General features: G+C 44.8%; 1 protein-coding gene across 1 annotated transcript in view; it reads left to right on the top strand.

The window, feature by feature from the left end:
- The window catches only part of CNTLN (centlein), a 712,784-nt gene that overhangs the window by 210,027 nt on the left and 478,956 nt on the right, over positions 1-23,801 (top strand). The window contains exon 9 of the mRNA XM_082272784.1: positions 1,482-1,658. Coding sequence (XP_082128910.1) covers positions 1,482-1,658 — 177 coding nt within the window. The remainder of the gene's footprint in view (positions 1-1,481; positions 1,659-23,801) is intronic.

The following is a 23,801-nucleotide window of genomic DNA, read 5'->3' as shown; positions in this document are numbered from 1 at the left end:
TGCTTGCAGATAATGCAAGGTGCCTGCACGTGGGCTACATTGTTAGTTTGGGCACATTGATCCTACAGATTTTCTGACTATTGTTAGCTCGTGAACAATGTTTATTCATAGCTTGTAGACACAAATTTGAAAAGCACTAAATTTAGCAAGTATATACATAGCTTTTAATAAATTTGTTTTTCTTGACACATCAACATAAACCTTCAATTTCTATCCAGGAGTGCTTTAAAATACATTTTGCAGGGCAAAAGGACAGTATCCCTGCAAAGAGCCTTCCCGGTCCTCTTAAACTCCTTTACCTGCGATCCGACACAGCTCCTTGCTCCTCTGCAGCTGGAGAGAATACCTGGCATTTTTGGGCATGGGGGAGCTTGTGATCTGCTCCTCTGTGAAGATGCCCAAGCCAGAAGCCAATCACTAGGTGTGGGCACAGGCATTTGAACAGGAGAATGATGTTCCTGATCCCCTGATTTTAATGTCAGCTGTGGTGGAGCAAGGAGAAGTGCAGGTAAGGTGAATATAAGCTAATCAAGGGTTGCTCTTTTGCAGAAACACGGGAGACAAGTCTCTTTAGAATATTTCTTAACAGTAGCGTTGACTGCTGTATTGAAGAAGCTTTAAGCAAAGTGTCAAGCAATGTGGAAGCCTACAAAAAACTTGTATAGAGCTACACTAAACTCATCCAGAAAAGTTGATGTATTGAAAATTATGGTATATACACACAATTTCCTTTCATTCACAGATATTAAAAGAACCACAGAAATACTTTCTGGTCTTGCAGAAAATATTACTCTGTGCTACTATGGTATTTTTTCATGGGATCAAATGTCTAGGTGGTGGTCATTTAATCTCTGCTGAATCATAGAATTAGAGTAATTCATGTATAAACCCCTTCAATTTCTATTATGTGGGCAATGCCAAGAGATTTGGTTTAGTCACCAGCTGCTGAGAGAGCAAATTTTAGTGTTTTGTGCAAGACAGGTATGCATTTCAAAAAGTAACATCTATAAATTTAAAAAGCTGATTATGGCCTGGCACATGCATCAAGGTGATGGTCAGAGACTACTATGGCAGTCTTTATTTTCAGGTGCAGATGGGGCTATCATTTTTTCTCTGAGGCAGCTTCTTGGCATTACTCTGGTGTGTGCCGTAGGTAATGTATGCAGAATTAGGCCAGACAGAGCAAAGATCATTTATAAGCATGAATCATTCCTACACTGCTATATTGTAAAGTAGGATAAGATGTGAGGACCCACTGTAATATCCTTAGCAGGTTGGGCAGAATTGGAAACACTGTCATAATGTTAATAAATGCATTAATAAAGTATTCTGAATCTGGATAAACTTAATCTAAAAAATATAGTAGAATTTTGTATATATTTTCATTATATTTCAGTGTCAAATACAAAGTGGTGTCGCATGCAAATAAAAAAAACATTTTAAATTAACTTTTTTTTTTTTTTTTTTTATCTCATTGTTAGCTTTATAATGACTTGAATGCATGTTATGAAACGGCTAAGTCCAGTGAGACTCAACTGCGGCAAAGTAATATTGCTCTCACTGAGCAGTTACATCAAAAGGAACAACATATTAGTCAGCTAGAAGTGAAACTGCAAGAAACCATCACTGCATTACTCAAGCCACCTCAAGAACCTCAGGTACAACATTAGGAACTATAACATATTTATATTTTATGAGTGGTTCACCAGGACAGCATTATTGTTAGATATGTGTTCAGTCCATCCTATAGTAGCTATTGACATTTTCTTTTAACCTCTTGACTGAGCAAGCAGCAAACATACACATTTCAGAGTCCTCTGTGTAGTGAAAGTAAAGGCCATTAGCTGTTCACTTCACAAAAGTGACATTATGGAGTGCACTTTAGTAATTACTCTTTTACTCTTCGGTGCTTAAGTGTGATGAGCAATGTAAAACCTATTTGCCAAACAAAATAATTGTGTTTTTTTTTTTTTTTTTCTTAATTCAAACCCTGTTGCCCAGTATGTGCTTTTTTACAGATGCTTTTTTTTCCATGATGAGTTTCCAGCAACTTGTAAATTGCCTTAAGCTGTCCTTATGTGGTTCAGTCATTGGCCAACTTTAAATCTCTTAGTCCATGGTTAAAGCAAAAATAAATTGTTCAACTTGTCCAACTGGTTGTTAGCTGCTTGTGCTGTTCAGGCAGGATTAAAAATGTGACCACATGATGACCACGTCTGTCTATGCCATGTCTGTCATTCCTATTTACTACTTTTTTCAGACCATACACTGTATGTATAATGCAGTTAATTGAACTACTGTATAGTTTTTTTAGTTTTATGTTCATCTAAATGATTTTGAATCTATATATTTTTGTAGTTCGTTTAAAAAGTAACCAAACACTGCCTCAGTATTTTGTATCAATTCCCTCTATGGAGTCTGGCACTATCATTTAATGCATCCACCTGTTAAAATAGGATTTACCTTGTCATGTGAATGGGGACCTGTGTATTTAGCGTGGGATTTCTGACAAGTATTAGCTGTGTTTATTTGCTTCCTGGCATTGCCAAGGAGCTGCAGTTTGGAAAGCTTTTACAATGGCAGTGCCTGTGTAAACTGGTGACTTGGGATTAAAAAGAGGAAAAAGAGTGAAACTGACTTCATAATATACAAATACAGCTGTACTGGAACGATGCTTCTGCAAATCACAGAACCCAGGAGCTCTACAAAGAATGTCAGCAAGGATTACCACACAATCTTCAGTAGCTCTAAGCTACAAGATGTTATTAGCAGGTTTAGCAGTTATTAATGTAGTCAAATCACGTATCATGAAATAATTTGGATCATGTAGCAGTCTATGCTTGTATGGTCAGTGAAATGTCAGTTTGCATATACTTACAATGCTTCCCTAGTTACTTTATCATTGTCCAAAACTCATAGAACTCTGGTGATTTATTGTGCTTAGTCTTTTTATTTTCCTATCCCCCTTAAACATTCTACAACCTACATGGCTGAGAAACTTGATGAGCCTGTGTTGAGAATAGCAGATCATAATAATTTGGGGATTACGCAGAATATCTTTTTCTGGACTATAAGGAGCAAGAGTCTGAAGTGTTTCATTCTAGAAATGCTGCATTTTTTTTTTTCTTAGTGGAAGTGCTGCACTTCCAATTAAAAATTTACTTAAAGCCATACAACGTTGGGGGAGATTTGCTAAAACTGGTTCACACAGAGTCTGGTGCATCTGTGCATTGTAATCAATCCACTTTTAGGTTTTATTGTCAAAGCTTAACTGAACAAGCTAAAGTTATGAACTGATTGGGTACCATGCACAGCTGCACCAGATTTTGTGTGCACCGTTTTTAGTTTATCTCCCCTTTGTTTCATATGTAGATTGAAGATCATATATGCCTCAGGATACAGGCATGCAAGGGTTTTCACTTTTTTCCTATATTCTTCTTAAAGTGATTGTAAATCCTTATATATATACAGTACCCAGTTAAGTGACTCAGATGATACACCGAGATGAAACAAATCCTCCTCCTGTTCCCTTCTTCTCTACATCTATTCAAAGTGCTAAATTTATAAAGCTTGAGCTGTCAGAAAAAAAGTGGGTGGAGATCTAAAGTTACACTCGGCAGAGCTCAGCGAGGAGAGCTCAAAGAGCCTTTTGGAGGGAAGAAACAAACCCCCCTGAACACAGGAACAGAGCTGAGGCTGTCATTCAGCTGGAGATCCCTCCTGGTCACCATTTTTGTCTTCGTGTCTGAAAACCCTGTCAGAAGTGATTCATGCTGATGATTAATGCAGACAGAAGTGACACTTGGAGCTCTGGATTGAGACAAGTACACACTATAGAGGGAAATGCTTTGTTCATATTACATGTCTGAGGTTTACAATCACTTTAATGCCTAAAATTAGATAAGTGGAAAGTTTTCTATCTTCTCGTGCTATATAGTAACAAACCACCAATGTCAATAACCACAAATCAAGTTCTGCCTCATCTATCCCTTTTCTCTTTCATTCATTGACGGACACAGCTCCTCATTTTCTTGAATACGTGGGTTATGCTGCCCCCTACAGGATTAAGACACTAGGCAGGAAAGAACTTGACTAAGCTTATGGGGCAGCCCCAGGGGGTGTACTCCCACTCTCTGCTATAGGTACTCAGTTTTTTTCTGCCTAGTCTGGAGTAAGGACCTAGTTCCTTGCTGGGATCTCTGGTCCTGGCAATTTTTTTATTTTTACATTTATATTTTCCTCTCTTTATTATTTTCTTCCTGTTGAGAATCTACAATCAATTGCCGGACTGGGCGACGGGCTGGATAATCTAGATCCAGAGGGTCCCTCCCAGTCTGGCTAGTGAGCATGGGCAGACCGCAACTCCGTGCTAGGTCGGCCGTGTCATAGCCCCATTGGAAAGGGGCTGGCCTGCGAGTTAAACTTCTCACGAGGGCGCATATGACCTGGCTTCAGCCTGAGTCGCAGCGTTCCTCCTGGCCGACAGCACCCACATTGCGATGGAGTGGTGGTCTGTCTGGAGCGGTGCCCACCATGTTTCTGTTGTGGTAAGTAGCTGTCCCCCTCTACTCCTTCAGTGTTTTGGGGTGGACATGGGACCCTCCCTGGGATGGTCGGATCCCCTGGCTCCCCTCCTTCCCAGACTGCGCCCCCTTTTCTCTTTGGTCTTCTGCAAGCCTTTGTCACTCACCCCATCTGCCTATACCACCCCCCCCCTCATGGGGGGGACATACCTTATTAGGTCTATCTGGGTGTTGAGCTGGCATTGGGGGCGGGGAGCGCGCAACCGGTGACCGGACGATCGAACATTGGGAGGGGGCTGGGCCATTTGGGGGGCACCTGCCAGGACCCCTTGTCCTGTTGGGATTGTTTTCTAGCTCCTGGGGTCCCCCCCGGGGCTGCCATTTTCTTGTCATTTTTAATGCTACAGATCGGCAGCCATGTTTGTGCAGCCTCTGCAGCCATGGTGTTCAGTTAGTTTTGTGCTGTAAGTGCCTGATCAGTGGTGGTGAGTTTTTGCGGGGTTGTCTCTCCCTCTCTCTGCTGTAGCAGAGGTAGTGCTATGTACTGAGCCTTGTGGTGCCACCAGCGTGGTGGGGTGTCCCTTGCAGTGTGATTCTTTTTTTGTGTGGGTTCCCCTTTCCATTAATGCAGTCCCGGGAGCATATTTCACCACCTGATCCCCTCTCAGAGGCTGCCGGGCTCTCCTGGTCCCAAGAACTGCCTGCACTGACGGCAGTCCTGGAGTCCTTGGTGTCTAAGGTAGATTTGGTCCTGGGAAAACAGGCTAGCAAAAAGCATCCCCCACCTGCTTCATCTGTCCCTCAGATCCGGAATCTGATTCGGCCGTCCCGGACACATCCTTCTGGGTCTGCGCCCATGCATCTTCGTTCTCAGATAGTGAGAATAATTCCTCTGCTCCTCTAACCGCGCATTAAAAGGCACTAGTGGATGCTCTGATTGTATCAGTGCGGGAAACCTTAAGGATGGAGAATGCGACTAACGTAGCAAGCGGAGTCGCGGGTCACCTTTGACACCCACATGTCCTCCAAGGCGGCAAAGGTGTTCCTCTTTCCCTCTGTCTTTGACAATAATGTCACAAAACAGTGGGGGTGCCCAAAACGCACTTTTGCAATTCCTAAACGTTTGCAATGCGGTACCCTTATGAGGATTCCCTCCTTAAAAAAAAAATCCACCATAATTCCGGTTGAAATGTCCCCGGTCTTTACAGATCCAGCTGATAGGAGGTCGGAGGCCTAGACCCGCCATGTTCACTGTGGCTGGTTTGGCACTTCGGGCAGGATTTACTATTGCCTTGGTGTCGCAAGCTATGACCGAGTGGGCAAAACTTCTATGCTGGGACCTGGAAGGGGAAAAGCTCCCCCCTGCCTTTGCGGAGCTGGCGGATCAGTTGATCCAAGGGATACAGTTGGTCTGTGATGCCTATTTGGATGCGGCTCCTTTGATTTCTAGACTGTCTGTCTCAGCAGTAGTCCTGTGGCGTCTTATCTGGCTGAAATGTTGGTCTGCAGACCAGGCTTCTAATAAAGCCTTATCTGATCCTCCACTTGTGGGGGTTCTCCTGTATGGAGCTTCCTTGGATGATATCATCAAAGGCCTCACAGGGGGAAAGAGTATTCTTCTTCCACAGGCTTCCAAGGGTAAGGAGCCCTGTGGCAGAGGCCTTTTCGTCTCACAAGAGGCCTTTTCGTCCCTCTGGATCTCAAGACAAGGGTTCTAAGCCCTTCAGGGCCTCCGCCTGGGGGTTCTAGGAGGACCTGGTCTGGCAAGCCATGAGTGGGTTCTCTACCAGACCTGTGAACAAGGCTTCCTCTGCATAATGGGGCACCCTCATCCGTGTCTGGGGTGGGGGGACGTCTTCATTGGTTTCTGGATCTGTGGACCTCCTTGATACAGGACAAGTGGGTCCACAAAATTATTTGCTCCGGCTACAAGATCGAGTTTCGATCTTATCCTCCGTAAAGATTCTTCCCTTCCAACATGCGCTTGTCCCCAGATCATTTAAGGGATCTCTTTGGGGCAGTTCAAGATTGGTTACTTCAAGGGGTGATTGTTCCCGTTCAGACATCGGAACGATTTCAAGGTTTTACTCAAACCTGTTTACAGTTTCCAGGAAGGAAGGCAAGGTACGTCCAATTCTGGACCTCAAGGTGCCAAACTGCTTTGTGTGGGTACAGAAGTTCCGAATGGAGTCCATTCGCAAGGTAGTGGTATCCCTACACCAGGGGAATTTCCTCGCTTCCATCAACATCAAGGATATTAAAAAAGAATAGCGCGCAAATGCAAAAGAAATTACTACCAAATATGAAGAGAGTCCATAAATAAAAATGGGGGTTTGGTCCCACCATATGGCCATATCGTGCTCAAGCCCACTACTGCGTCAAAGTACCCCATTATCAGTGGGTCCTACACTATCCATGAAAAAGAGATGAATCCAGCCTTTCTAACCCTTGGAGATAATACTCCTTGCTGGGAGAGATGTGCAAATGCACTACAGGGGACTCCTCCTATATCCACTTGATGGTGGACACTGATTGAGTACAGGTGTGTGTGTGGGGGGTGGGGAGGGCTGCTCAACCTCGATAGTCTGGTCAGACCGAATACATAATAAACAGGCAAAAAATTTGGGGGAGCATACCCATGTATTTCCAAAGCTGCTGCAGCTATGAACCAAAAGACATATATGTTAAAAAAGAATAGCGCGCAAATGCAAAAGAAATCACTACCAAATCTGAAGAGAGTCCATAAATAAAAATGGGGGTTTGGTCCCACCATATGGCCATATCGTGCTCAAGCCCACTACTGCGTCAAAGTACCCCATTATCAGTGGGTCCTACACTATCCATGAAAAAGAGATGAATCCAGCCTTTCTAACCCTTGGAGATAATACTCCTTGCTGGGAGAGATGTGCAAATGCACTACAGGGGACTCCTCCTATATCCACTTGATGGTGGACACTGATTGAGTACAGGTGTGTGTGGGGGGTGGGGAGGGCTGCTCAACCTCGATAGTCTGGTCAGACCGAATACATAATAAACAGGCAAAAAATTTGGGGAGCATACCTATGTATTTCCAAAGCTGCTGCAGCTATGAACCAAAAGACATATATATTAAAAAAGAATAGCGCGCAAATGCAAAAGAAATTACTACCAAATCTGAAGAGAGTCCATAAATAAAAATGGGGGTTTGGTCCCACCATATGGCCATATCGTGCTCAAGCCCACTACTGCGTCAAAGTACCCCATTATCAGTGGGTCCTACACAATATCTTTTAATATCAACATCAAGGATGCCTACCTTCACATCCCAATATGTGCCAGCCACCAGCGCTTCCTCCGCTTTGCCATGGGCGAGGAACATTATCAGTTTGTGGTGTTACCCTTTGTCTTGCCTCTTCTCCTCGGGTCTTCACATGGCCCCGGTGCTAGCATTGTTGCTTCAGCCTGGGATCGCGGTAATGTAGTACCTTGACGACCTGCTGTTGCGAGCAGAGTCTCCGACTGCTCTTTTGGACAACTTGGAGATTACTCTGCGGACTCTTGAGGGAGTTTGGTTGGATTCTGAATCTTCAGAAGTCGGCTCTCTTTCCATCCACCAGTCTGGACTATCTGAGTCTGACTCTAGACTCGGCCTCAGCCAGGTTGTTTCTTCCTCTGGAAAAACTCCAGAAATTGCAGGAGGCAATTCAGCTTCTGCTGTCCAGCAGACTGGGCCTAATGGTGTCTACTTTCGAGGCGGTTTTGTTTGCACAGTTCCACACAAGATCTCTGCAAATAGAGATCCTGGTGAAATGATACAAGATTCCTTAGTCTCTAGACAATCTGATCCTGTTGAGCCGGAGTACGAGAAGGTCCCTGGTTTGAGGCTTCATTCTCCGGCACTCTGTCAAGGAAAATCTTTTCTTCCCCTGTACTGAATGGTCGTCACCATGGATGCCAGCCTGTCCGGGTAGGGAGGCGTCCTCGGCACAGATTTGTGCTCAGGGGGTCTGGACTCAGGAAGAGTCCAGGCTACCGATCAATGTACTGGAATGTTAAAAATATTGTTGCCCCCAATAGAACAGCCCAGCCCATCACTCCATCCCAGCCTTTGGTCACGTTTTGTAATTTACTGGGTATGTTCCAGTGCAAAAAGATCCAGTGTAAGATGTGCCCTTATGTAACACTTAGAAACACTTTCTAGACTCGTCAGGGAAGAAGTATACTCTTAAACACTTCTATAGTTGTTCCACTGAGTTTGTGGTATACTGTCTGACCTGTCCCTGTGGCCTCCTATACATGGGTCGCACTATACGGACAGTGTGGGCACGTTTTATTGAAAAGGGATCTGTAGAACATAGTGTCCCTAGGCATTTCCTTTCCCATCATAACCAGTCCACTGGGAGGCTGCGAGTTTGGGTGATTGAAACCATCCCCCCATGCGACTTGGTGGCCCAACGTTTTCAAAAACTTTCCTGCAGGGAAACCTTTTGGATTTTCACTCCTAACTCTTTGGCCCCCAGGGGTTTGAATGAGAAAATAGAGATTAACACGATCTTGTGATTTTTCTGTTTGTAGCAAAATTACCTCCTTCCTCCTCCCCACTCCCTCCTCCCCCCCTCCATCCTGAGACCGTACTTTTTATTAAGACTATATGATATGCTGTTTAATGTGATATATTTTATTGCACAAAGTCATGTATTTATGTAATACACCTTGTTTATCTATTTTGTATTGCTTCTGTGCCATTGCATAGGTGGACTGGAGGGTCCATCCTTTTTACTTTCAAAAGATTTTTATTTGTAATATAAAGGAACAGATACATAACCAGCATTATGAACCATGCACATTAAGCAAATATTTGACAAATTGAACCATACCGAACAGTTACGTACAACTCTCAAATACTTCAAAGTGTAAGTAAGCAAGTGAACCTCTTAGGTTCCACAATGAGAAGGGCGCAGAGTAAAAGTTATGCGCCTTGAAATGGAGATCCGGAGAGTCCCGCCCAATCCCAAGGAGACCCCTACTGGGGGCTAAGACTGTCCCCTCAGGAGAGATAGGGCATCCCCGTCTCCCCCATAACTCAGCTCAGGTAGACCAAGTTGAGGTATTAATGATCTACCCTTATAAAAGAGTGCAGTAAAGTTACAAATTTGGATCAAAAGGCTATTGAGCAATATGCAACCCTAATAGTCAGAAAGGCTTAAAAAACAGCGAAGGCAGGGAGCAACTAGCGTCCCAAAAACTATTCATCAAGCATGGTATGCTCCAGAGAAAATGGTGTGGAGAAGAGAAAGAGAAGAGACAAAAGGTGGGAAAGGAATAGAAAGGAGAATCTTTTAAAAGAGAGAACAGAGGAAGGAGCAGACCATGATGGAGAATGTGCAATACTAGCACAGAGGAATGAGGTCTTAGAGTGAGAAAGTGAGAGGAAGAAGTTTTCCTGACAGGTCCCTAAGAACAAGAAGGATCAAACGAGTGCTGCAGAGCATGTAACGGGGTTTTAGTGAACTCGTGAAGTTGAAAAAATTCCGCACTTATGGACAAGAAATTGGCTGCAGCCAACCTCAAAATATAGTCCAAAAGGGCTATATCAGTAAATCTGGGGTAAGGTGAGGTAGATGGAGCTGCCTATAGGTGATAAATAAATATGGAAAGAAATGGATCTTCGCACTGAACTATGTATGATTTAAAATACTAAAGTGCTGATGTGCATATTCTTTTTTTCAGCAGCATCAGGATCGGATCGCACAGTGGTTCACACTTGTGCGATCCGAACCTGTGCGAACTGTCGATCGCACTGTGATATGCGATCAAACTGGGGGTGTCGTTAACATTTAATTGACACCCCCTGCGTATCGCATATGGCAGTGTAACTGCCAGATGTGCGGATGCGATGCAGGAACAGGCTGCAAATTTGCAGCCTTCCCGAATCGCACAAGTGTGCACTTGCACTGTTTATTGATATTTATAATATTTAAGTTCATTTTTATTTATTGATTTTTATTATTTATTTTGGCTTACCTAGCTTTATTCAAACCTGGTTTTTCTCCCATAAACCAGAGAATCACTTTCACTTTTGCACTTTATATTTATTCATATTTTTTTCTATATCACTTATATTGGTTTTCAATTGCATATATACATTTTCTGTACTGTTATTTGATATTTAAATATGCACATCAGCACTTTAGTATTTTAAATCATACATAGTTCAGTGCGAAGATGCATTTCTTTCCATATTTATTTATCACCTATAGGCAGCGCCACCTACCTCACCTTACCCCAGTTTTAGTGAACTCAGCCCATGGTTCCCACACCACCTCAAACAGATGGTGAGTATCCAGGAGTTTGCTAGCCAACAATTCTTGCGACATGATACAGGAAATTTTCCTTTTAGCGTGCAATATGGAAACTGAGGGTCGCTTCCAAGCGCTGGCTATGGTCGTTTTGGCTCCCAGAAGGATGAAGTGAATGAGACGTTTTTGATATTTGGATGCGCCCGGGGTAGGCATGTTAAGCAGAGCAATCTGTGGTGACTGCATGATAGATAGACCCGTGACTTTCCTGATGATATTGAATACTTTATTCCAGAAGCCCCTTATTTTGGGGCAGTCCCACCACATATGAACAACAGAGCCTAGGAGGGAGCAACCTCTAAAGCAGAGCGGGGAAGAAGCCGGGTAGAATTTATGAATCCTCTCAGGAACCATATACCATCTAGTGAGGACTTTGACACTTGCCTCAATAAGGGAGACATTTAGCACACCTTTATAAGCCGCAGACATGGCAGAGGACCACAACTGTTCCCCCCATTCCTGCGAGAGGTCGCCCTCCCATGCTCTGGCATAACTAGGTTTCTGACTGTTATCGGCAAGTGACCTGTAGATCACAGAGATGCCACCCCTCTGATCCATGACATTACCACACCATGCCTCATATGGTGTTACCTTGGGAGGAGTGACGTTGGATTTCCAGATGGAATAAAGGAAAGGGGAGATTTGTTGAAAGCGGAAGAGTTCAGTAGCTGGCATTTTGAGTTTGGATTTACAGTACGAAAGGGAGATCGGGCCTGATCCTGTAAAGAAGTGTCCTATTTGTACAACCCCTTATCTAGCCACCATTTAAACGAGGTAATATTCCGGCCCGGAGGGAAATTGGGGTTTTGGAACAAGAGAGCCAGAGGTCGTATGGGGGAGGTGATTTCAGGTTTACCCCGGAGCCTGTCCCAGAGAGAGAACGAGTGTGAGAGAGTAGGTGTTAGAATTGCTGGACGATACTTCGCGTGACACTACATCAGGTAGTCTAGCTTATGGAGAGGGACCGCTTGGCGTTCCATATTGACCCAGTCAGGTTTTACCCCATGAGATTATATGACTGATATCTGCGCCAACTGTGCTGCTTGGTAATACCACCGCAGGTTAGGAAGTCCTAGTCCTCCCTGTGCTCTATTTCTGAATAAGATATCCTTAGAAAATCTGTAGCCTTTTGAGCCCCAAACGAACTTGAGAATTCGAGACTGGAACTTGCGAAGATGAGTGCCATTGACGGGAATAGGGAGTGATCTAAAGTAATACAGGATACGGGGTAAAAGGGTCATTTTGACCGCATGTACCCTACCTATCCAAGAGATAGGTAAGTGTGACCAGGTGCGGAGGTCTGATTCTAGTTTAGAGTAGAGTGGGGGATAGTTAGCCTTATATAGTGGGTCTGTTTTCTTTCTTAGGGTGACCCCCCAAGTAAGGTATAGACTGTTCGCTCCATGTAAATGGAAAATGATCTTTCAGGTTAGCTATCACTGGGGGGGGGGGGGGGGGCATGTTTATGTTCAGAGCCATTGATTTGGCCATATTCACTTGTAGTCCAGAAATAGTTCCGAACGCTGTTAAGAGCCTACAAACATTGGGAAGGGAAAACAGTGGGGACGTGATAAATAAGAGTAAATCATCTGCGAACAAGGCGCATTTGTGAGTGCCCTGGGTGCAGTGAACTCCATGAATGCTAGTGTCATTTCTGATAGCTATTGCTAGTGTTTCAATTGCGATCGCAAACAGGAGGGGGGAAAGGGGACAGTCCTGGCGGGTACCTCTTGATATCTGTAAAGATTCTGAGTAACAGCCCTGGAATCTGACTTTAGCGCTGGGGTTGGAGTATAACGCTTTCAAGATATTAACAAACCGTGCTCCAAAACCCCAAGTATCCAATATGGAGAACAAGTGCGACCAAGAAATAGAGTCAAAGGCTTTCTGCAGATCGATAGAAAGGAGAATGCCCTCCTGGGGCGGACCCCGTCCCATCCTGATAGCAACAATGAGATGACATCAATAGCGCGTCTAATTTGATCGGGTCCTTGCCTGCCCTCAATAAATCCTACCTGGTCTTTGTGAATATATTGGGCAATGAAGGAGGAAAGTCTGTTAGCCAATATCTTTGTCAGTATTTTGAGGTCATTGTTTATAAGTGAAATCGGCCTATAATTACTAACCTCGCTAGAATCTTTGCCCGGCTTGGGTATTACCGTAATATATGCCGCATTAAGGGAGCTATCTAGTTGTGGGTTTGTGCGAAGATCATTGAATAGCCTTGCTAGGTAGGGGGCCAGGATCGGACCGAAGGATTTATAGTATGGGATCGAAAAGCCATCTGGACCAGGGGCAGAGCTACTCCTAATGTATTTAATGACTAGTTCTATTTCTTCCGCCGATATGGGGTCATCCAATAGTGCACGATGGTCATCAGTTAGTTTAGGGAGAGGGATAGAGGCTAGAAACGAGTGGAGTTGCGAGTGGGGCGGGTCAGGGGCATTGCTGTAAAAGATCAGTGTAAAAGTCTTTAAAGGCCTTTGTTATATTCTGGGGATTGCGAGTACCAGTACCTTTCGGGAGTTTCACTAGAGGGGGAGCTTGCAGCCGCGGTTTGGGCGAGAGGGTGGAAGCCAAATGGTAACCAATTCTATCTATTTGAAAATAGAAACGCGCTCTCGTCCAATGGAGGTGTTTGTCAGCTTTAGCCGTAAAGGCCAAATTAAGTTGAGTTCTAACCGAGTCCAGCTCCGCTATGGGAACTGAGGAAGGGTTGCTTTTATGACGCCGTTTGAGTGCCAGGAATTCTGATTCCAGGCGTGTCAGGTCGAGGCGTCTCTCCTTATGTATCTGAGATGAAAGGTGGATAATGGCGCCTCTAATGGTGGCCTTGTGGGCCGCCCATAGAATGCCCAGAGATGTCTCCCCCGTGTCATTAATGGAGAAGTATTCCCTTATCTCTTTTTCAATCCCTGTTTTTCTGGTTGGGTCTTTAAGGAGGGATTCATTTAGCTTCCAATTATTGGGTAGTGGATGGGTACGAGGGCTTTGCAGAAGCAATGTGACCAATGCGTGGTCAGACCAAGCGGAATCCCTAATGAAGGATTTCAAAGCCAAAGGCGTGAGGTGTGCAGTGAGTAAAATATGATCGATTCTGGAAAAGGAATGATGTGGTGTTGAATAAAAAGTGAAGTCTTTTTGGGTGGGGTTTCGTTCTCGCCAAATGTCAATCAAGCCTTGGTCATGTATGAGCTTGGCCACGAGAGTACTACGTTTAGAGGGACAAACTGATTGGGAGCCCAATGGCCTCTTCTTATCTACTCCTGTGTCAAAAGCGACATTGGAGTCCCCCCCCCCCCCCAAATCACCGAGCCCTCAAGCATAGGTTGCAGTGTGCGGAAAAGCTGTGAGAAAAACGGGCTCTGTGCTTTGTTAGGAGCATAATATGATATAAAAGTGAAGACGTGGTCATTAATGGTCCCCTTAATCAGAATAAACCGTCCTTCTGGGTCTCTGTGTTCCATTATGGGGGAAAATTTGCACCTTTGGGAGAAGGCGATAGCCACTCCCTTAGTCTTGCCTTCTGCATTGGCCAGAAAAAACAGGGGGAATTTAGAGTGGATAAATTTGGGGTTGTACGAGTTAGGAAAGTGAGTTTCTTGGAGGAAAATTACATCAAGTTTTTGGCTATGATAATATTGAAACGCTTTTCTGCGCTTTACTGGAGAGTTAAGGCCCTGAACATTATGTGTCCCTATCTTCAAGATAGGGGGAAGTGTAGGGGAGTCAGCCATGGAGCAGAGGGGTGAAGAACCCACGCGACCACAAGTCACCTACTTGATACATTTGAACGTCTGGCATCCAGCGAAGTTCCACAGGAGAGTCGGGGCTTTGTGCAGCATCTCGTGGTTGTGACCTGTCAGGAAAACTGAAGCAAGAGAGGCATGAGAGAAAAGAAGAGAGAAGAAAGACTGATGGAGAGGAAAACCCCCCTCCAGGGGGGCAAGGGGGAAGAGACCTTTGCCACCCTAGGGACGAATGTAACCAAATAAATCTCCCAGCGAGGGGAGGAGTTCCACCCAAGGAGTCGGAACGAACCTAGACTCCGAGGTAGGAGAAGGCGTCAGCTCGCTAATCCGGCTGCAGCGCCCCATGAAAATAAACAGTATAAAAAACATTTCAGATGTGTAATCTGAGAAATGACAACCGCCAGCAATGGCATAAGAAAACCGGCAAAAGTGTGGGGGTATGGGGGGGAGGGGAGGGAGGGGGAAGAGGAGTGCAGGGAGGGGGGATAGGGAGGATGGGAAAGTGATGGGAAGAGAGGGGGTGGGGGAGGAAGGGAGGGGGTTCACAATCCTAGGGAGGGGTGTAGCGTGGGGGGCAATCATGTAAACAGTAAAGCCCAAAAACACAAATTAAGAAAATGAAGGGAGAGAGCAAATGAGTGGGCAAAAAAAACAAAATAACTTTTTGCAATTCAAAGTTCAGGGCAGAGTCTGGAGGAGGACCTCCAACCAACCAAAAGAGAAATCTTGTCAACTTTTTGGGTTTAAGCGAAAACCGAAAGTCCGCAGGGAGCGAAAAACCACAACAGGTGCCAGGAGATTCTTTCAGCCGGGATGGTTGGAATCCTTGGATCGCTTGGTCTTGGGCTGCTGCCAGAGGGGTGTCAGCAGACTGGTCGGCATCTGGTGCTTTGCTGCCGTATTGGGCTATTCCGGCGGTGGTGAGGATGGGGTCCTGGATATGAGTCCCAATTCCAGAAGCAATCGTTCTCCCTCTGGGAGGGTAGCAAAGGAATAGTTCTTATTCTTGAAGAAAAATTTCAGTTTAAATGGAAACAGCCACCAGTATTTGATTTCTTTCTGGGTCAGAACAGAGAGTAGGGGTTTCAAGGATTTGCGTTTCTGAATCGGATATGATGAGAGGTCTGCTAATATTTGAATGGGTTGTTCCTGGAATGTAAGATTGGATGAGGCTCTGGCTCGTTTCATTACTTCCTATTTCACAGAAAAATAATGAGGTTTGATCACTATGTCTCTGGGAAGTCCATCAGATCTGGGTGGACCGAGAGCCCTGTGAGAGCCCTGTCAGCTCTGTCTAGTTCCAGCTTATGCTGAGGTAATTCTGGAATCAGGTTTTTGATGAGAGAATCTCTGTGGTATCAGTGAAATTTTCAGGGATTCCCCTTATCCGAAAGTTATAGCGACGTGTTCTGTTCTCCAGATCATCAATCTTTGACATTGCTGAGTCAAGCTGATCATGCAGAGTTTGAATAAGATCAGTATTTTGGGTGGTCCTGGCGACCGTTTGATCAAGTTTGGATTCAATTGCTTCAATCCTGGATCCTAGATTATTCAAATCAGCCTTAATCTCTCCTGTAATTTTTGCAGCAGTAACAGAGAGCCTCCTATCCAGCAGCTCTGAGAATTTTACAAATAGAGTGGCTATGTCAAGTTGAGCTGTGGGGACAGGATCCCTGAGGGAGCCATGGGGATTGCAGGCCTCCATAGGGGATAGAAGAAGATCATCCAGGGTATGTCCTATGAGGGATTCCGTGGATGCTGGGGATGGATGGGGTGAGGAGAAAGTGTCCCGGGGGGGGTCCCTGGGTATTAGGGAACAGCTGGGGTCCATGAGAAGTGGGACGGAGCCCTGTTGTGAATCGGATGGCCGGCGGGTCTGTGGAGCGGCTGCCATCTTGGGCGGGTAGGCCTCAAAATACAAAAGTCAATCCGGGCCGATCCGAGCGGTGAAAATTGTACCTGCAGGGTTTGGGAGGTGTCCGGGGAGGAGAGCGAGGCACCGGTATGCTGTGCAGGGCTGGATGGCTGCGGATGCCGCTGGATGGGGCGCGATGCAGCCGGATCAGTGCGGAGCTCCCGGTCTAAGCGGCCATATCGGAGCTCCGTGCATGCGCCGTCTGGTCCATCCTTTTTAAATGTAAACCCATAGTCAATTGTCTCAATTTGTTCCTATTCCTATTTTTATTTAATTTTTATTTTTATCTATTCCACAGTTTTTTTTGTGCCTTGTTTGGCTTCTTAATCATTTTAATCCATTTTTTTTATTTATTTATTTTTTTTATTTATCACCAATAATGTATTATTGCTTTCCCCCTCCCTGTTCTTTCTGGAACAGGGCTACAAAAATGTCTTCCTTTTGGAGGGGCGGGCCAGCCTGACTAAGGAGGTTGAACCTCGGAATTGACGTTGCAGCCCGCCCTCTCCATTCCTGTGGTCTTTTGTCCCTCGTCCGTATCCGTGGAGGAACAGGCAGTGGAGGGTGACAACATTTACGGTTTCCAGCATCTCGCTGCCAATGCTTCTGGGGGAGGCATGGCAGTATACAGTGCCATCTGTACTCCCCACCTCCTGCTGCTGCAATCGGCACTTGCACACAGCATTGCCTGTGCTGGCATTGCGGTTTCTGTGTCACCCTCCAGCCCACAACATCATCTGGGGATTTCATGTTACAAGTTGATCTGCCTGTTACCACACTGATTTGTGTCATTTTCAATAAAAGTGTGCATAATTTAAGATGTGCTTTTATCGCTTCCTCAACTGACCTGACGCCCTTTGTCTTTTATTGCATATTTGTTCCGGAGGGATCCCACACCTCTCACAAGAGCTGCCGGTCGCCCACATTTCTCTTTTGGATATAGTCCCTTGACTTATATCTTCAACCGACATTTATCTTTTCCCCACCATTTGCCCTTGGATGTTTACCAGCCCTGTTTTTTACATTCAGGTTTATGTCTTTTATTTATGCACTTATTTGTTTCTTGTCCATCTGCTTTTATACATTTACCATTATTTGTATGTACCAGTGAGCGCTGATCCACCGACTTCTGCCGGTATTGCTGTGTTTGTGTTACTGGAACTCCGAGCGATCAGACTGTCTGGATCATTGGACCATTAGTTTCAGGGGTGTCCGGTACGAATTAAATCAGACAATGCCACGGCCGTGGTTTATGTCAATCACCAAGGGTGCACAAGAAGTGCCCTGGCAGCTCAGGAAGTAACTGGTATTCTAAGGTGGACAGAACGTTTCTGCTGTGCACATTCCAGGAGTGGAAAATATATTCAGCAAAATTACCTCAGTCGACAGGCGTTGGACCAGGGAGAATGGTCAATTCATCCGGAGGTGTTTCATCAGTTTTGTCTCCGGTGGGGTACTCCCAAGGTGGATCTGCTGGCCTCTCGTCTCAACAGGAAAGTGCAAAGGTTTGTGGCATGGTCTCAGGATCCTCTAGCCGATGCCACAGACGCCTTAGTGGCTCCTTGGAGTCAGTATCGTCTGATTTACGCCTTTCCTCCTCTCAAACTTCTGCTGAGACTCCTGCACAGGATCGTGGCAGAAGGAATTTCCGGTCATTCTAGTGGCTTCAGACTGGCCTCGCCAGTCTTGGTATGCCGATCTGGTACGGCTGGTCGCCAATGCTCTTTGGAGATTTCCTCTCAGGGGAGATCTGCTGTCTTAAAGGCCCATCTTCCATCCTGCTTTACAGTCGCTGGCTTTAACGGCTTGGCTGTTGAAAGCCAGGTGCTTAAGGATAGAGGGTTGTCTGAATTGGTGATTCCTATGCTTATAAAGGCTAGAAAATCTACCTCTAGAAATTATTTTCCATTGCACCTGGAAGACGTACGTGGTTTGAGTCTCTTAGGGTGTACCCTCGCTCCTTTTCGGTTTGCTTGGATCTTGATTTTCCTCCAACAGGGGGTTGAGCAACGCCTGGCCTTGAGTACCATCAAGGGCCAGGTTTCGGCCTTGGTCATTTTCTTTCAACGTCCATGGGCCACTCATTCCTTGGTGAGTACCTTTGTCCAGGGAGTTGAACACTTGGCTTCTCCAGTGTGGTCTCCATTACCGCCGTTTGATCTCAATTTGGTGTTGTCAGCACTCCAGAAGCCTCCTTTTAAAAATATTCTGGAGGTTCCCCTGCTTACATTGTCTCAGAAGGTGCCCTTTTTGGTAGCCCTTTTTGGTGGCTATTACTTCTGTGCACAGGGTGTTGGAGCTGGCGGCGCTGTCTTGTCGTTCACCTTACCTAGTGGCCACAGGGGTAAGGTAGTTCTTCATACGTGTCCGTCGTTCCATCCAAAGGTCATCTCTAATTTTCATTTGAATGAAGACATCGTGTTGCCTTCCCTTTGTCCCAGGCCTCAGCATCCTAGGGAAATTGCCTTGCATTCCCTTGATGTTGTTTGGGCAATCGGGGTGTATCTGGCAGCTACGGAGTCTTTTAGGAAGTCAGACTCACTATTTGTCCTCACGGATGGACCTTGAAAAGGGTTGACTGCTTCTGCTGTGACCATTTCCAGATGGATCAAACAGATAGGGATTCATGCTTATTCCATTAAGGGTCAGGTTCCTCCTTTCCCTGTTGGGGCACATTTTACTTGGGCGCTTAATAATTCCTGGGCCTTCCGTCATCAGGCGTCAGTGATGCAGGTTTGCATGGTGGGTACCTGGTTGTCTGTGCACACATTCACAAAGTTTTAAAAGGTGGATGTGTTGGCATCTGCGGATGCTTCTTTGGGCCACAAGGTTTTGCACGCTGCTGTTTAGAGGATTTACGCCTTTGAGGGGTTTTTTACTTTTTTCAGATGAGCTCCATTGTTTTTATGGTTCAGCTCCATGTTAAATGGTTGGCTATGTTTAGCCTTGGGAAATCTTTTTTTCTTGCTGTTCTCACCACTCATGTTTTACACTGCTTTGGGACATCCCACCTAGTCAAGAAGATGAGGAGCTGTGTCCGTCAATAAACAAAAGGGAAATGGGGATTTTTGACTTACTGTAAAATCTATTTCTCTAATGTTTATGACGAACACAGCATCCATCCCTCTGTGGAGTTGTATTTCTTCTGACACTGCTTGTAACAAAACTAAGTACCTATAGCAGAAAGTGGGCGGATACCCCCTGGGACTGCCCCATAGGCGTAGTCAAGTTCTTTCCTGCCTAGAGTTCTACTCTTGTAGGGGGCAGCATAACCTTCATAATCAAGAAGACGAGGCGCTGTATCCGACAATGAACATCAGAGAAATGGATTTTGAGGTAAGTCAAAAATCCCAGTATTTGAAATGTATGTTAATTGCATAAGTAGTCAAAAAATTCTGCCATTGCTCAGAGATTAAATATCTATATTAAAGCTTTCTGCTCTGAAGGAAGCATAAAATGGAGCAAGAAAAGCTTGAGTCGTACCTTTCAGGGTTACAGGATGGGTACAGTGCGTTTCCACTAGCAGTTGCTACGTGATATTTTATTGGGGGTAGGTAGTAGGCCTATGCCTGTTTGACCATTATGGTCTTCCTTTACAGATTAAAAAAAAAAATAAAAAATTTTACATCACTACACCATAAAACTTTAATTTTGAAATGTATTCTCTTTTGAATATAACTTTTACCAGTGTGATTAATAAATATTTAATTGTGTTTACTGAACAAATGCAGCTAGTGTCTAGCTGTCTTGTATTTTAACTTTGTACATGTACCTGCTGACATCAAAGCCAGGTTTAGTAGCCCAGGCATCCACGGAAGCTCCGTAATTAACTTGAAATGAATATTTTTATTTGTAATGGAAGATCTGACAGGTGCACACTTTCTACTGATATATAATTCTGTTGCAACTGCTAAAACATTCTTTTAAATTCTCCTCTGTAGTTCTTAGCGGGGATTGCTTAGGTGAAAAATTGCTACTGAAATGTTCAAAGAGTTGATTAGTAGGAAGCACGGGGAACCAAAACTCAAGAAATATGTTTCTATAGTACATGCATAGTAGTATCGTAATCCCTTTTTTTTTTACCTTAAGATCTTTGAGATGCAAGGTTTTTTTGACACCAAATGTGAATGATATGCCATAAGGCATTAAATTGTGTTGTTTTAAAGGCAGATTGCAGTACTCTACCACTTTAACAGCTAAATATACCTTGTAATACTGTATGGAAATTCAATAAAAAGGGCGTAATGTACAAACAAGTGTTTTTTGTATACTATTGAAGTGGTACATGACAGTCTTTTACTAGGTTATAATTACATTAATAATACAAATTCCCCTAAGGTATTTTTTGTTGCTTAGAAATTCTTCTCTTGCTTACTATCATCTACATTAGATGCCTCTATTAGATACTATGTTTGTAAAGGTATTCTCACTCATAACTGTTCGAGATATTGTATGGTCAGGTGGTTCTGGAAACGTAATTGTTTCTGAAGCTGGGAGGACTGATTCCCATAGGAGATTTTAAAAGCATACATAATAATGTCAAGACAGAAGGACTGGTGACTCGGCGTGCTCTTGAATAAAAGTACTTTATTGTGACAATGTACAGAGTATAATCTGACGCGTTTCGGCTACAGAGCCTTCATCAAAGCAACACTTACTGGATTTGGGAAGAGAGGTGGGGGTTTTAGATCCAAAGTCCATAGAATATCTCATGGTAGCACATCCATTTTACCCTGAGTTTTCATCATCTTCCCAAAGTACACAAGCAGGGTATCCCTGCAAGGGGCCGCCCTAGAGTTGCTGGTATAGGATCGCGGCTAAAGAGACTTGTTTGCCTGGGTACATTAAGGACACAGGTCATATGTCAAATCACTTTATTCCTGCTTTCCTCATCACTTTGCAGTACAGGCTATCCATTATCCTCTTTCCCGTTACAGTGCTTACAGTTCAAATGAACAAGAGTTCATTTGTTTAGCAGTGGAGTTCCTTTTGACACATTTCTTTGTTTGATGAATGTTATTACATCCAATGCCAAGGTGCGTCCATGGGGGGCTATATTTTCCCCTCCTTGGTGAACCTCTATATGGGCTGGTGGGAGGAGTTGGTTTTTTTTATTCACCCACCTAAACTCATTTAGAAGAAGCATTGCCTGGTATGGTCGCAACATTGACGACCTGATTATGGTTTAGAAAGGATCGATAGATGCTATAGTTGACACACCTGTGGTGTATTTCAATAGCAATTTGTTAAATTTAGAATTCACCTTTTCACATCACCCAAAACATTAATTATTTAGACCTTACCTTGAAGGGACATGCAGATAGTGACACTTGTTACGTCCAAAACCTTTAGAAAATCCTGTGCATGAAATTCCTTTTGTTAGCAAGTAGCTGCCATCTCAGCCATACCATTAAGTCTTTACCTACTGGGCAATTTATTAGGGCAAGGAGAAATTATTATTAACTATTATTAAAAAAACATCTTCCTTTTCTATATCCAGATAAAAAACTATATTGCGATTAAGGATTCATGTAACTTTTCGTGCAGAAGAGCTCCTAATTTGGGTAGCAGGCTATCACCTAGCCCAGTGAGTGTGGGGCTGCTCTGGGAGCCACTCAGAGGAAGAGAGGAGAGGAAGAGGAAAGCCGGACAGCCGACTGACTGGATAATCACAGAGCGCTGATCATCCCACTGTAACAGATTTATTTGTAATTGCCGGGCGCTCGCCGACACACACAGTCCCGCCTCCTATCCCGGCTTCTTTGATAGACAGAACTCCTCGCCAACCAGGACGTGTGATATCTACCAAGTGAGCCGGGCTAGGAGGCGGGACTGTGTGTGTAGGCGAGCGCCCGGCAATTAAAATTAAAGCTGTTACAGCGGCATGACCCACGCTCTGTCATTATCCGGCCAGCTTTCCTCTTCCTCTCTCTCTCTTCCCCTGCACTGGTCAGTGCGTTGTCGAGCACAGATAAAGCTGCATTCATGGGCACAGGTAAAGCTGCATTGATGGGCACAGGTGAAGCTGCATTAACAGGCTCAGGTAAAGCTGCATTGTCGGGCACAGATAAAGCTGCATTGATGGGCACAGGTGAAGCTGCATTAACAGGTTCAGGTAAAGCTGCATTGACGGGCACAGGTAAAACTGCATTGACGGGCACAGGTGAAGCTGCATTGACGGGCACAGGCGAAGCTGCATTGACGGGCACAGGCGAAGCTGCATTGACGGGCACAGGCGAAGCTGCATTGACGGGCACAGGTGAAGCTGCATTGACGGGCACAGGTGAAGCTGCATTGACGGGCACAGGCGAAACTGCACTGAGGGGTACGGATGAGGTTGCATTGATGTGCACGGGTGAGGTTGCATTCACATGCACGGGTGAGGCTGCATTGATTAACATAGGTGAGGCTGCATTGATGGGCGCGGGCAAGGCTGCATTGATGGGCACGGGCAAAGTTGCATTGATGGGCATGGGTGAGACTGCATTGATGGGCACAGGGGAGGCGGCATTGATGGACACAAGGGAGGCAGCATTGATGGGCACTGATCAGGCTGCACTGATGGGCACTGTTGAGGTTTCACTGATGGGCACTGTTGAGGCTGCACCGATAAGCTTTATTGATGATGCTGCACTGATGGTCACTGATAGGCTGCACTGATGGGCACTGAAAACATTATTAATAGTTATTTTTGTAACTTCTGCATTAATGCAAAAACATTTAACAGTGTAATTTATGAGATAATTTATGAGGGTGTGTTTAGGGGCGGGGCAGGGTAGGAGTTGGGTGGGGCAACTGGTGGCGAGTAACCCTTAAGGCCTGGCTAGTAGCTCAGGACTTGAAATTTTGAGCCCTGACCTAGCCTATTTCGTTCATACAATCCAGGCAAATCACAGACATGGTTCTCCTCTACAGGATCATACATGTGTGGACAAAATGCCTGCAGACAGTGTTACACAGGAAAAGTACTTCAGTAATGTCCTTTTCAGCCCAAAAAACATATGCCATCAAGCAGTACATACATTGCAATTCCAAATCAGTAGTTTATGTTGTACAGTGTAGTGCTTGCAGGATTCAGTATGTAGGCTGCACTAGAAGTCCTTGGAGGGTGAGGAGCATGTAAATGACACTACCAATTTAAAGGCTAAAAACATCTCCAAAGTATCAAAACATTTCAGAGAGGCTCACTATGGCAATCTTGACGCTTTTTCATTTTTTGGTGTTGAACAGGTTAAAAAAAATAAAACCCTCGAGGAGGAGACACACATCGTAT

This window comes from Pelophylax lessonae (genome assembly GCF_965119305.1).
Source record: "Pelophylax lessonae genome assembly, chromosome: 1".
Classification (NCBI taxonomy): domain Eukaryota; kingdom Metazoa; phylum Chordata; class Amphibia; order Anura; family Ranidae; genus Pelophylax; species Pelophylax lessonae.
The sequence above is the reverse complement of the archived record's forward strand: the minus strand, read 5'-3'. Positions and strand labels throughout refer to the sequence as shown.